The sequence below is a fragment of the Agelaius tricolor genome, unplaced genomic scaffold (assembly GCF_023055355.1).
Source record: "Agelaius tricolor isolate 1412-34295 unplaced genomic scaffold, bAgeTri1.0.p SCAF_5, whole genome shotgun sequence".
In the NCBI taxonomy this organism is placed as follows: Eukaryota; Metazoa; Chordata; class Aves; order Passeriformes; family Icteridae; genus Agelaius; species Agelaius tricolor.
The window spans coordinates 48923365-48938793 of NW_027269265.1; the positions used below are offsets into that span (position 1 = coordinate 48923365).

The window sequence follows — 15429 nt, forward strand, 5'->3', positions numbered from 1 at the left end:
ATTAATGTCCTTTGAACATTACAGTCATGGGCCATGCCTTAGGGATCACATTCTGGATAGCCATGCTAATCCACAATGACAACTTGGGTGAATATTTAGGAAGCAGAGAAATTGCCAGCACAGAACACTGCATCTATTGCTGGTGTATATAAGTAAGTGCTAAGTAGAATAGTTGTGTTCCAAACCACTGGCTACAGCACCTAATTCTCTGGAGGTGTGTGATTAATCTGTTACAGGAGTAAAGAAAATATAAACATCACTGATACCATCAGTCCACCGTTAGAAGTTCCTGTTGTTTTAACTAGCAGATTGACATGCTGAACAATTTTAGGAATAAGGTCTAAAGATAGAATGAAATTACATTATTTCAGGTTGATTTCTTAAATTTCTATTTACATGTTTGCTTTTTCCAAGACTGACCCTGTGTTTGAGAACTCCAGATAAAGAAAAACTATGCAAGCATTGCTGTCTGGTGAGTCTGAGTCCAGTTATACTAATGACAACTATTTCTAGGTGCTTAAAACTTCTAAGGGTTGATTTTGGCCTAACAAACTCGTGAGTCCTTCCATCCCTGCTAGCAGAATCTGAATTAGGCTCATACAGCATTTTTTGTTCTTTAGGTTCTGTTCTATGAAGAGAAGTCAATATATCATCTCTGTTTTACAGATGGGTAAAACTACCATGCAGTGAGGTGACTTGCCTACTGCTATGTAAGAGGTTATTTACAACAAAATCTTCTGACTCTCAGCTTGGCACTTTATCTCCCTAATTGTCCTATCTGTGAATACCTAGCTAACTGCACCAGCTCAAAACATTCTCCTGCAGAGATTTGGCTGAGAGGGTGAAGAAAATATTCAGCATATTTCCCAGGTGAATAATTTGTGTCACAACTACATCATTTGTGTGGTTTCCACTTGCTTTTTTTTTTCCCAATCTCATCCCTCTTCATTTGTAGAAAAGTACATTAAAATGCCTTGTGTGTTTCCAAGCAAATGCTGGATTTCAAAATGGGGGGAAAGAATTCTGAAAAATATCCCTACTTAGGAGAACTGCTGGATTTTGCATTTATGTACTCTGCTTATTGTGGAGAAGCACAGTAGAGCTGCCCATGTACCTGCTGCTCCATTACTCATCTCTTTTGCCACAGCAAATGGTTGTAAATTGTTACAGTGGTTTTACTAGTGCTGCTGGTTTTGATTATAATCAAGAGTCTGACACTGACTCTCCAACTATTTGAATTGCACCTTATGTTCAGAGTATCAGTGGACAAAATTGTATGATACGTTTATTGACCTCAATCTATGCTTAGAAATGTGGCACTTGGGCTGAAATGGTTCCTGCATGGGGAAAGTCACCCCAGTCCTCTTCCCTGGAGCAAACACTGCCATTCTCCAACAGCTGCCAAGAAACAAGTTCATGGCCTACCCTGTAGGTATTGTCAGAAGTCATGTTGGGGTCAGGGGTGGTGGCAATTCTCCCTGCTTCATCTCAGGATTGTAGCTGTGCCCCCAAACCCCCACGTCTTCCTCTCCCATGTGTTTACAGACCTGTGCAGTGGTCACTTACTCCAAAGACTGGATGAGTTGAAAGGTACTCTCAGAGGGGATAATTTTCAGTGTTTACAGGATCACTTTGACTGAAACAGGGTGGAGAGAAACCCCACAATCCATAGCAAGGTATCCAAGCATAGTCACCCACAAGTCAATGTCTGAACACACGCACAGTGACAGATTTGTCCACATTCTGCTAAAGAAAATGGGGTTTTCTCAGCTCTAGATCAGAAACAGAGCAAATAGGAGACATAGTTTTGGGGTTTTCTGGTCAAATGAGGTGACTGACAATTTCCTCCAGAAGAACAGAGAAAGTGTTGCTCCTACCCTTGTTTAAAGATTGAAAGAGATAAGGACAGAGCTTGAGTACCTATAGCTTTCCTAAACAGACATTGGGTGACTTCAGAGCTTGTTTGGAGGGAAGGGTTTGACAGGCAGGAAGAAGGCAGGAGCAGCTGACAACAGGGCCAGGAAAGTAAGTTTCTTGAAAGATGAAGATCTTGCTGCTGAGGAAGTCTTCTCTGAGTAAAGTTACATTTCACATCCCCACCCTATGTACACCTGAAAATTAACCCACCACTTCTCTAGATCTCAACGGTGCTTTTATAGTCCTGATCCATACCCGGGACTGCCATTATTACTGTTTGTGGATAGTCCCAGCCCTGATCAACTGAGTGTCCTTTGGTTCTTTTTCAGCACATGAGGGTCATTTTCATTTTAAATGTGCCATTAATGTTTACAGTAGCTGCCTGAAGAGTTTTATGAAGAAGGATCTCCATGAGATTCCCTAGGAGCAGAGACCTTTAATCCAGCTGGCTCCCTGAAGAAAGTATTGGTATGTGTTCCATGAGTTAATTACTGTTCTGTATTTCAGTCCTGTCACACTCTCCTGGTGATGTAAAAGGGTTGTTACTGTGGCAAACATTATCTGTGTCATACTCTGCTGGCAATGGGGAATTCTTCTTGAGAAGCTGGGTTTCCCTGGCTTTTGGGATCGTGACAGAAAGCTACAGGAGCAGGGGTGGCACAGCTGAGGTGAGGGTGGAGAATTGCTGTGCTCTAGCTTTTCTTAGCTACAAGGCTCTTATCTGGAAGTGGGAAGTAGAGCAGCCGTGAGGCTGCTGGAGGACAGATTTTCCCAGCTGTCTTTTTCTTAAGAAAAAAAAAAGCAAGGATTTTACATTCCTTTTTGCATCCTGGTTTTGCAGCAGCACTTTTGCCTGATAATTCTTGTGTTAAGCAAATGATTATGATTAAAGTAGGAGTAGGAATTCAAGTATTCAAAGATATTTACTTTCATTTGTGGAGGAGTTAAGAGCTGCTTGCTATCTGAAAATATCCATTGACTTGATATCCCTAGATTTTACTTCCCAGGTCAGCCAGGTAGGGAATATACCTCACTGGACCTGTTGTTTGTGAACAGAGAAGGGCTTGTGGGTGATGTGATGGTTGGAGGCATCTTGGGCACAGGAATCATGAAATGATGCAGTTTTTGATTCCTAGAGAGTAGGAAAGCGGGGTCAGCAGAACTGCTACCTTGAACTTCTTGAGGCAGACATTAGGAGCCTGGTTGACAGAGTCCCTTGGGAGGCAATCCTGAAGGGTAAAGAAGTCAGGAAGGCTGGACATTTTTCAATAAGGAAATCCTAAAGGCACAGGAAAAGGCTGTCCCTGTGTGCCAAAGAATGAGCTGGTGAAAGGAGACCAGCCTGGCTGAACAGGGAGCTTTGGCTGGAACTCAGGAAAAAACAGGGTGACTTTCCCCTCTGGAAGAATGGGAAGCAGCTCAGGAAGACTACAGGGATGTCATGAGGTCATGCAGGGAGAAAATTTGAAGGGCCAAAGGCCAACTAGAACTCAATCTGGCTGCTGCCCGAAAAGACAATAAAAATCTTTTTATAAATACATTAGCAACAAAAGGAGAGCTAAGGAGAATCTCCGTCCTTTATTGCGTGTAGGGGGGATATATGGTGACAGAGGGTGACCAAAAGGCTGAGGTATGTAACACCTTTTTTGTCACAGTCTTTAATAGTCAGGCCAGTTTTATTCAGGGTACTCAGTCCCCTGAGCTGAAAGACAGGGATGGGGAGCAGAATTAATCTCCCATAATCCAAGGGGAAATGGTCAGTGAACATTAAGACACAAGTTTTCAGGCCAGAGGGGTCCACCCAAAGGTACTGAGGGAGCTCATGGAATTGCTTGCCAAGGCACTTTCCATCCTTTATCAGCAGAACTGGTAGGCTGGGGAGGTTGGCAAATGTGACATTGAGTTACAAGAGTGGCCAGAAGGAGGATCTGGGGAACTTCAGGCCTGTCAGCCTGACCTTGGTACCTGGGCAGGTCACTGAGCAGATAGTCCTGAATGCCATCATGTGGCACATGGAGGACAACCAGGGGAATCAGGCCTAGCCAGCACAGATTTAGGAAACACAGATCCTGCTTGGCCAATCTGATCTCCTTCTATAACAAGGTGACCCACTTAGTGGATGAGGGAAAGGTTTTCCACAGCATTTTCCTAGAGAAATTGTGTGCTCATAGCTTGGAAAAGTGCACTGTTCATTGGGTAAAAAACTGTCTGGATGGCTGAGCCCAGAGACTGGGGGTGAGTGGATTCTATCCAGCTGGCAGCCAGTGCCAGTGGTGCTCCCCAGGGCTTGGTGCTGGGGCCAGTCCTGTTCAAAATCTTTATCAATTCTGTGGGTGAGGGGATGGAGGCAGCCTCAGTCAGTTGCAGACACACCAGGCTGGCTGGCAGTGCTGATCTGCTGGAGGGCAGGAAAGCTCTGCAGAGGGATCTGGACAGGCCGCATCGATGGCTGAGGCCGGCTGGGTGAGGGTCAGCCAGGCCAAGGGCCGGGGCCTGGCCTTGGGGCACAACAGCCCCAGACAGGGCCACAGGCTGGGGCACAGGGGCTGGGACCCTGCTGGGCAGAAAACGACCTGGGGGTGCTGCTGACAGCAGCTGGACATGAGCCAGCAGGGCCCAGGGGCCAAGAAGGCCCAGGGCATCCTGGCCTGGATCAGCCATAGTGCGGCCAGCAGGACCAGGCCGGGATTGTCCCCCTGTGCTGGTGAGGCCACACCTTGAATCCTGTGTCCAGTTGTGGGCCCCTCACTGCAAGAAAGACATTGAGGGGCTGGAGTGAGTCCAGAGAAGGGAAATGGGGCTGGTGGAGGGTCTGGGGCACAAATCCTGTGAGGAGAGGCTGAGGGAGCTGGGGGTGTTCGGCCTGGAGAAAAGGAGGCTCAGGGGAGACATCACTGCTCTCTGCAACTGCTGGGAAGGAGGCTGGAGCCAGGTGGGCTCCTATTAACAAGTAATAGGACAGAAGGAAATAGCCTCAAGTTGTAGCTGGAGAGGTTTAGATTGGATATCAGGAAACATTTCTTCACCAAAGGGGTTGTCCAGCATTGGAACAGGCTGTCCAGGGAAGTGGTCAGGTTGCCATCCCCAGGATTATTTAAAAGTTGTGTGATGTGTCACTTTGGGACATGATTTAGTGGTGGACTTGCAGTGCTGGGTTAGAGGTTGGACTTGATAACCTTAAAGACCTTTTTCAACTTAAAGAATTGTGTTATTCAATGATTTCTCTTTGAGATGTTGCATGGAAAGGAAGTACTTACAGTTAAATTCCCAACTCTCTTGAGTCTCTTGAAGTCAAATTCCACTTGTGTTAGCAAGTTGTTTCTGTTTTAGTTGCCTGGATAGTGTTTACTCTGCATTAATATTCATTGCATCAGTATAAATTACTGTATTCTTTTATGCTGGACTGCTTGGAAACTCTGCTGTGCTTCTTCACTTATTAAGAGATGGCCAGAGCATAACAGCAAATCAGGTAGTAAAGGAACTTCACACTGAGACAAATAAGCTTTTCTTGAGTTAGTACATGACTATAGTGATTTCTGAGTTCCTGACATTTAAGAATAAGCAATAAACTTCATGCTGTCCCTCTGGAAAGTGATCAGAATGTCTATCAGCTACTTTTTACCATTCTTTAAAACTAGTTTATGGGAGTAATTGGGGAAGATTGTAAAACAAAATGGTTTGCTCAGGACATCATTCAGCAAAGTAACAATTATGCTTCTGTGCCAGACAATCTTTGGCTACAGAAATCAATTTTACAGGCTACAGAGCCTCATATAGGATTAAGAAATGTGAATCCCATGGGTGGGGACTCATTTTTGTTGTTGTTTAATCAGGTCCTCAAAGTGAAAGGGATATAACTATATTACATTAGAAAAAGAATTATGTAGAAGATATGTTAAACCACAGACAAAGGATGACAAAATGATGAAATGATGACTTGGAGAGTGTTAAAGGAAGTTTAGCAGAGAGAAGAACAGCATAGAAAATATGGGTTTAAGCCTTTGAAAATGAGCAATGATATGTTGACATAGGCACCATTGGTTTTTAAATGAGAGTGACAAGAATCCTAGATTGGTAGGTTTGGGAGTGTTTTCTTCTGGAGAGTAATGAAAATTAATTTTTCCCATGCAGACTATCTGGAAAAAAAGAAAGTAATTTGACTAAATAGCTCTATTTTCATACCAAGTACTTACTCTTTGCATTAATACCTCGCATCAGGTTTTGTGTCACAACCTCTGTGAAGTTACCTATAGTCTGTGACATTCCTGGTTCTTTTGCAATAAAGAAATGTTTTGTAATCTCCTCGGCTGCCCAACATGGAGCTCAGGTTGATGGGAATTGGAGAAAAACTTCACAGAATAAAATGTGACAGTCTGTAACATACACAAGTCGCAAGCAACGTAGAGCAATAACAAGTAAATGTTAACAAACAGAGCGAAAGAGAGAAAGAGAAAAAAGAGAGAAATGTGAACATGTAAAAGAATTAAGATTCCTATATAACAACTTCATTTTAGTTACCCCAATATTCTAAGGCCATTAAAATCAATATCTAGGTATGTTTATTATAGTTTCCTGGTTTTTATATTACTGCATATTTTGAAAGTTCTGAGTACTGAAGGACTTTACACTGCACGAGAGCAGAATTTAGTATGCTACATGAATTACGCAGAATCCTTCCAACCCAACCTACCTCTTCAAAATTTACTCACCACCAGGGTCCCTCCAGGAAGCCGTGTCCCCCAGGAAAGGCACTCCAGTGACGGTGGTGACCGTCTCTCCCAGTACTAACTTGGCCAACATAGTAACGTCACTCCCAGAGAATATCACCCTTGACAGGTACTACTTCTTGAAGTGAGGTGACAGTATGTTGGCTGCCTACCTACTGGTACTGCTAGAGAAGTACAGGAGCTCTAGGAAAGTCGATCCAGTGCATCTTGCTATTTACAGGCATTATTGGATATGTGCTTAATGCAGTGCTGAGAACGGTTGCTTCTGGAAATCCTGCATTGCAAAGAGCTCTGGAAGATCCTTCCTAGTTTCATCCTGATCCTCTTGGGGGTTTACTTATACCTACCCTGAACATCTGAGAGTCTCACTAACACCAGGGGGATCATTGACAGGTTACAGGAAAATGCAGTCAGGTGAGTCATGTTACCACCTTATATTGCTGCTCTGACTGAGGAATACAGTATGATGATCTATACAGTATGGAAGGTGTCTGAGACATGGAACGTGGATGAATGAATACAAAGAACAATGACAGCAGGAATGGTAGAGTGCTTGTTATTCTGGCTTTGTGTTTATATAAACAGACAAGCAAGTCAACAAAAGGCTCAGAGAAAATATCCAGCAAGTATAGTCCAAGAGGGATACAAGCAAGTGGACTGGGCACAGAACTGGGACCTCATACCCTACACCTCTTTGCCCCTGGCCTTTTGTAGTAACAGATCTGGTGTGTTTAATCATACTGCAGCAGAAATGCACTTGTTGCATTGCCTTTTCTTGTATCTGTCCTGCAAACACCAACCATACTCAGTACAGCAGAAGGAAGAGATGCCAAGAGTATCTTTTTCATATTCCAGGAATGCATTCTGCACTTGCTGGCATGGGAACCATGTGCTTGAGAAAGAGGATTTACCATATTTATATCTGCTTTGTGCTGGAGGATTGGCACAGGTTGGCCTTATTTGGCTGAAGTGCTTGTATCTGTGTTTTCCCATGACTCCAAGTGCCTTGTGCTCATTAGGTTATTAAGGCATAAAAACTCCTAAAATTTATTATTTAGTTCTGCATTTGTTTTTTAGCTTAGTGCAGTCCTTTCCCTAAACACCCTCAGCCCCAGCTGAGGTCTACAGGGTTTGTATGGGGAGATTTTCTAATTTTAGAATTTTTTTTTCACATCTCACCTAGTGCCAGAAAAAAGCATGAAACATTAAGCACTGTGCTTGGATACATAGCTCCTCCTCTTTGTTTTTAAATTACTTGACATAGAGGATGTTATTTTTTGAAAAAAATAATAACATTCTAAAGTCAACAGTAGTACAAGTGACGCCCACCAGTTTTATCTCTACAGGAAGTGACAGATGAATAATTGTACAACAAAGTGTTACATTATATTAGTTATAGATTCTGCTTTACATGTGACCCTCAGCTGTGAGGTTGCAGGAATGCCACATGGGGCAGGGGGCAAGGAATAGATCCAAAGTGCTTCCACAGAACTGTAGGCACTTAACTGACAATATTGAATTAGAGCTGCAGTCACCTGTGATCTCTTATGGAGAAAGGCACCCCCAGAGGACAGCTCAGGTCATAAATGAGTGGATTACTCTTGGAGGCTGCCTGGTTCTTCCTCTATTATAAGGGGGACCACGGACAAATTAAAATTAAGTTAGATGAGAATAGCTGAGTGTTATTCCTTTTGTTTTGAGCTGTTAGCAATTTCTCCATTAGATCCCGAAGACTCCATCATCAGTGATATCAAGATGTGATCATTACCTCATTTGCTATTTTGGAGTGAGGAGTTTTGGATTTTAAAGAATAGGAAGGCTAAGTATAGTGAGGAAAGAAAAAACACCTCCCTATATCCACTGCCTTTTTAGTACTTTTTATGTCCAACACCTTTAAACACCTGAGCTTTTTGAGCTGAAACAGACCTAAGCTCTTAGCAATTACTTTGCCATCTACTGTCCATCTTACAGAGAGGGGAAAAGGTTTTATGGCACTAAAATTAGATGAGACTTTTTTTATAGTGTTCAGAGACATTTGATCAGAGAATTTGCTTCCTGGAGGTTTGAAGGACCACCACAGTAACTACATACCTATGGCTTTAACAATGCTTTGTTCTCCATAAAAGCCACCGAGGTTCACAAGCAGCAGTGAAATGTTAGGCAGCAGAAAGGGCCTCTGACAAGAGCTGCCTAGAGTTCCCAGCTCCCACTGAGCACTGGCACTAGAATGACAGTGCTCAGCACACTTCTGACGTTAGAGCCAGTGTGTTGCACAAGGAATAAGGGTTATTTAGGTTATGATGACAGAAGAGATGAAAAATGAAGCCCTGAGAAAAGAGCAGCTCCTTCAGAAAGCATGAGTGATAAAGCTGGAATGGGTAATTCCACACGATTTCTTTAAAAGGAGATCAGCTCTCTCTCAGGAAATTGCATTGAAATAATGGGTTCCTAACATCACAGTTTGTTCCAGTTCATCTGACCATGGAGTACACTGGAGTCAGTGCAACTTTGTAGCTCCCTTCTGTCAGTGTTAGACTTGGATTACTTTAGCTATTCAGACATCAGGATAGTCCAGGAGTGGGTTATTGAAAATTGACTTTGGGGCAGAGAAGTAAAAGAACCACAGAATGTTTTTCTGAAGCTGAAGTCTGTGTTAGTAATGACAGATATTACCCCTCTCCTCTTAGCTGCCTCAGTTCTAGTAATTTTTTTTGTGTATTTTACAGCCGTGCATTGAATAGAGAATTTTGCCACAAGACCAAAAAAGAGCCTGCACAAGGATATCATTGGAGTATAGCTTAAGTGAAGATGCATGCAGAGTGGATAAGAGAGGTGAGAAATTCTTAATTTGGCCATGTTAAAGTCGATATAAACCTTTTTTGTGCTGGTGTTGTAAATATATATATGAAAAGAATAAAAGGGTGGGGTAGATCTCTGAACAAACCCCAAATAACCTATCTCCTTGGCTTATGTATTATGAATGCATTCTTTAGACCATTGCTATGTGGCACCAGACAGTACTGTAGGCATCAAATGAAGTTATGAATTCTTGAATTCATGTTCTAAATTTCTTTTACACGTTGGGAAGTTACATTCACTGCTTCATCCAGTGACAACTCCAAGATGTCACCATGCAGTCAACCGGTCCAGCAGGTGAGCACACAGCTCATGTAAGAGAAGGGCTGAGGAACTGGGCAACACTTTAAAAACAAAACTGAGAGCTTTTAATATTTGTTTTGCAATTTTTGAGGTATTCTTACAAACTTGCACCTTAAAATGTTTCACTATGTACTGAATTAAATTATTATACCTGTAGGACAGTGTGAGGTTTGGGACAAAAGTCATGTTTAAGTGGTTGGAACTGTCTTTTTCTGGTTTTTTGGTGGGTTTTTTTGGTTTGTTTTTTTTGTTTGTTTGGTTTGGTTTGGTTTGGGTTTTTTTTTTTTTTTTTTTTTTTTTTTACTTCTGTTATGATACTGACTGTTTAGAATACTCAAGCCTTGAGATAAAAGACAGTCCAGCATAGTGTTGTCAACCATAGACTATGGTTGACTGATGCTTTTTTAGTTGTATTCAACTAGTGACTTTGTCACAGACCTTTCAAGTAATCTTCCTCAATTAAATTAAGCCCTGTGTCAACTGAAAATATTGGAGATTATTTCCATTTTATCTTTGCTGTCCACTTAGCCTGTTGGGTATTTGATTGCAGTACAGTGGTTGTCCTGTATAAAATGATGCCAAAATGAAGCCCTGATCTTGAACAGGGCCTGCAAACAGCACTGCATTATAACAACATTAATCCTTTGACATGGAGATGTTAGAATTTGGTGGGTGTATGTTAAGTGAGGGGGAACACTGTTCTCTATAGTTTGAGATATCCCCAAGTAAAGGAGTTTTGGTCAAATTGGTCAGGTGAAATCTGCTGCTCTGTATCAGGCCCAGTTTCACCGGGCACTCTTTAAGCAGACAGTGATTTGTATAGAGGAAATTTCTCCTTTCTTAATGCTGCTGGTGAAGGTCTGCCTGCAGCTCTAGCTCTGCCATCCTCTACTCTGAAATGCCTTTCCTCCCTTTTGCTGCTTTCCCAGCCACCCACTGGTGGGATCAGACAGGATGGAAAACAGGAAGAGCTGCTGCAGAAAGGGGAGGTAAGGTAGAATGGAACTGACATTCTTAAACTCTGACAGATTAAAATCAAGTGCTGTTAATTAAAGATACCCTCCTGCCAGGTGTAGATTAGCCCAGGACTGAGCTGCTGAGAGTGTTGGGGGCAATAAAAAGATTTAATTCAAACCTGCCAGTCTTTAAATTCAAAGCATCTTTGCTTTGGCTGCAAATGACCACAGCAGCTTTGGCAGCAGCTGTGCAGCCTGTGGGCAAAACTCTGCTGTTTGCATGCCTGTGCCAGGAAAGTGCTCCTTATCCTGGGAGGAGGCACTGGGCAGAGCTGTGCTGAGCTCTCTGTAGAGCCCCCTTGGCCCTGAGGGCATGGCCCAGGAACAGATGTGAAGTGCTGACTGAAGAATGAGAGAGAGTTCATGTGTAGAACTACTTCATGCTCAGCCCTGTTTGGTGATGTGTTTAATCACTCCACCACCAATAATATATGGAATTAATAACTTCATGTGATGTCCTTTACACCTGAGCAACTAAGCAGGCTTTTTGTTTTTTAATAACCTTGGATACAAATCACACAATCTTATGTGACCTAGACACTGTCACACTGAACCTTTACAGTTAAATATTACAAGTAATATAGTGGACAACTTGGACACTATTTTAGAAAAGTTAGGCACCATTCTGTGTTCCTAATGCAATGTTAACTATAATATTAACTATAACTAGTTGTTTACATTTAGATGATGTTAACCAATCTAAAGATTTTCACTGCTTGCAAATCCCTGTTTTCATATAGTGCTGGTAATGGTTTCAAAAACAAGTCAGTTACTGTGAATGCTTCATGTTACAGAAATGAAACTTAACATCCAAGGCAATGCAGATCTTGTCTTAACAGTTTGGTCCTGATGTTAGTATTTTTTGCTTTTCTCCTGCACACATATAGATCTTTCCCTATTTAGAGACTAAAAGATGCAGGCAATATTTTTTTGCTGCTAGTGGTGCATAATAATTATCAGAAACAGAACTCCAGCTACAGTGTTACAATTTTGTTAGCTGAAGTGTAAGTGTGCTTTGTTGCTTCTTAAAATATATATGCTTGTATATGTATATAAAAATAGTCTCTCTTAATTATTGCAGAAATAGATAAGTTGCTGCTACTATCAATACTTCATAGATATTGTGGTAACAGCTGAGTTTAGAGCACTGACAGTGGCAAAACAGTTCCACATTGAACCAAAATTACATATATTCTCAGGATACCAGGGTGGAATTGTACTGAACTTGTAGAGTTCCTGGTCCTCCAGTTCCCAGAGAGGACCAGGGTAGATAATGGAAGGAACTTTGTAAAGCCAGGGATTTCTGAGCTGATTTCACTCTGTAGCTGACTGCTAAAGTACCTCAGAGTCTGGCATTTCTTGCACCCTATCATGGGGCAGTAGGCACATTGCTCATGGTAGGAGACACACAATACTGCTGTGCCCTCTTTCCCTCTTGATCCATGATGCCACAAAAGCATCTGCTTTATGAGGAAGTTTGCTGCTTGAACATGAGCAGTGATAAGCATTTGCAACCTGAGGGGAATGGATGATAGAACCATCGCTTATGTGCGCCAAGGGTACAATTGGTACAGTCTATCAGTCACGTGAATTGTGATTGGCCTGTTGCAATGGAAATAGCCTTTAACAAAAACAAAATGAAAGCTATTTACCTTTTGAATGGATTTTACATACTTGCACAGAAGGGAAAAGAAATAAGAAAGGAAGAGAAAAGAGAATAGGAAAGAAGAGAAACATTCCCACCAGCTCTTCCCCTCCAAAATTAGCATTGGCATTGGTGAAGTCACACACAAAGGAAAGTCTCACTTTCTTTGTGCTTCTCACAATGACATCAACATGCATGGCTATGAGATGATGAGAAAATATCTCACTCACAATGAGTAACAAATCAGAATTTTCTTCAAAGCAAAAAATGATAACACAAGACCATCATAGGTATATGCTAGCTCTTCCAGAACACCTGTTTTGAACTCTGTGTCTGTTGAGATCACTTGGCTGGCGATCTGTCCTTTCTAATATAATGCAGGGGGACATTCTGAAAAGGCTAAGGAGTGTCTACTATGCAACTTGGCTGGAACATCTGCCAAAAATGAATTTGGCATTGTTTTCAATGTGGTTATCTACTTTCAAATTACTCCATAGAATAGATAGTGATATTCCATGGGTAGAGGTAGATTATGGGGTTTAAAAAATCAAATTGGAGCCCCGTAATTTTGTGTGCTATAGGAGTCTCATAGAACTGAGATATTCCCATAATTAACCACTAGCCATGGGATATTATAATATATTCCATGGTGACTAGTATTCTTTCCATTTCCCTCCCCACTCCCAGTAGAATTAGAATGGTTAATTTAGCTCTGGTTTCACCTATTGCTAACATGAATCAGTACAATTAAAAATAAGAATGAGGCAATCACTGTTTAGGCCAAACCAGACGGTAATGACCAGTCAGACCTTTTCCAGTTGGCCTTTGCTGCTAGAAGGTTGAAAGAGCTGTAACTCACCAACCCATACTTGCAAAAGGAGCATGTTTTAGAAAATGTGGTTCAAAACTCGTCATAGTTCTAAATGCTAAATTCTAGTGCAATATTATAGAATAGATTGATTTGCATGCCATGGAATAAACATCCTTACATCTAGTCTTGTCTCAGAGTGAGTCATTTTGCATTAGTGTCAAGAATTTGAGCTGTTGTTCTACTTTGCAGTTAATCATCAGAAAGAGACTGGATTGTCTCATGAATATGCATGATGGTATAGTTGTCCCTTCAACTTACTAGGCACCTAGTTTCTGTAATGAGATGTACAATATCTGCCATTTAAAACAGCTGAAAGGTCCCAAATGGGAACAAATGAGAAAGCATCTGGCTGTTTCGAATTCCAGCCCTGTTTTGTCAGAAAGCTCTGTAATTGCTGAGTACTTGGCTCCTACTCTGCTCTATGAAGCATTCAGCTCTCAGGAGCCTCTGAGATGCATTACACAGTCCAGCAACACAGCTGTAGAACTCTCAAAATTCTTCCACTAGATGTAACAGCTTTCCAAAATATCTTGAGACTTGTATGCCCTTAACCAGGACCAAAGTTTGGGCTCCTAGAGCGTGCTCTCATCCTTAGTTTTGCCGATCAGCCTCCACTGTACCATTTGTCCCTGCAACCTAGACTTCACACATATTATTCACTGTGTGATGGTGGGACTAGAATGGATAAATGTGCTACCCATTGCTCTAAGAAAGCAGTCTGGCTGAATCTTAAATCACTACGCGGGATGGAGGTTAACGGTCAGATGGACATTCCTCTAAGAGGTTTCCTACCTGCTCTGTTAATTTCTAAAATTTCTTCTTGGGCCAGTGGGCAAGTGTCGCTCTGAGTACTGTGGTGTGGAGAGTTTACGACAGATTTACAATAATTGGGGGATCCCAGCTGGGGTGGCCTCGGGATATGCTTCTTTTTTTTCTTTGGTAGCTTCTGCTTAGCCATAGCTAAGGAGTAATACATTCCGAAATTGTTCACAATGACAGGGACAGGCATGGCAATGGTCAGCACACCAGCGAGAGCGCAGAGGGCCCCCACCAGCATGCCTGACCAAGTCTGAGGATACATGTCTCCGTAGCCCAGGGTCGTCATGGTGACAACAGCCCACCAAAAGCCGATGGGGATATTTTTAAAGTGTGTGTGTTCACTGGCACTAGGGTCATTTGGTTTAGCACCTATTCTCTCGGCATAATAGATCATCGTGGCAAAGATTAAGACGCCCAATGCCAAAAATATGATGAGCAGCAAGAATTCGTTTGTGCTGGCACGGAGGGTGTGTCCCAAGACCCGCAACCCGACGAAGTGGCGGGTCAGCTTGAAAATTCGCAGGATTCGCACAAAACGGACTACGCGGAGGAAGCCCAGGACATCCTTAGCAGCTTTGGAAGACAGGCCACTGAGTCCAACCTCTAGATAGAAAGGCAGTATGGCCACAAAGTCAATGATGTTCAAAGAGTTTTTGATAAATTCCACCTTGTTTGGGCAGAAAGTGACTCTCATCAAGAACTCAAATGTAAACCAGACCACACAGACACCTTCGATGTAGGTGAGAAAGGCTTCTGTCTCTGCTTCCCTGTAGTGCCGCACCTGGGTGTCATTCCCGATGAATTCAGTTTCTGTCTTGTTCACAATGGGGTTAAATCTCTCGTGGGTCTCGAGGCAGAAGGTGGTAATGGAGACCAGAATGAAGAACAGGGAGGCAAATGCCACATACTGTGGAAAGAAAGATATGAGAGAAATGTTAAACTGTAGGTTAAGTATGGGGGCTTTGATTCTGAAACATCAGGGAGAGGCAAGAGCTGTATTAAATGTGAATTTAATGCCAAGCTTTCTTCCTGTGGGCTTAAGATGCCAAGTCTCACCTGCAAAGACAGCCTAACATTCAGCCTGGGAGGGAAAGCAGTATATAAGTACATGTTAAAATCCATTCTTATACAGATAGTGCCTTAGTGAGAGTGTACATTTAAGCTAGCACTTAAATCTCAGGACTGTCTGTGGGATTTAAGGTTAAAGACATATTGAAATTGTGCTTTCCTGAACTTGGTCTTCTGTTACTTCCTTGCCTTAAAGAGAGAGCACAC

The 15429-nt window shown here is 42.3% G+C and overlaps 1 protein-coding gene across 7 annotated transcripts in view; it reads right to left on the reverse strand.

The window, feature by feature from the left end:
• Nucleotides 1–15429, reverse strand: part of KCNC1 (potassium voltage-gated channel subfamily C member 1) — a 123594-nt gene that overhangs the window by 24242 nt on the left and 83923 nt on the right. For all 7 annotated transcript variants that reach the window (XM_071427844.1, XM_071427840.1, XM_071427845.1 and 4 more), the window contains exon 2: nucleotides 14128–15061. In XM_071427844.1, the coding sequence (XP_071283945.1) occupies nucleotides 14128–15061 (934 nt within the window). The remainder of the gene's footprint in view (nucleotides 1–14127; nucleotides 15062–15429) is intronic.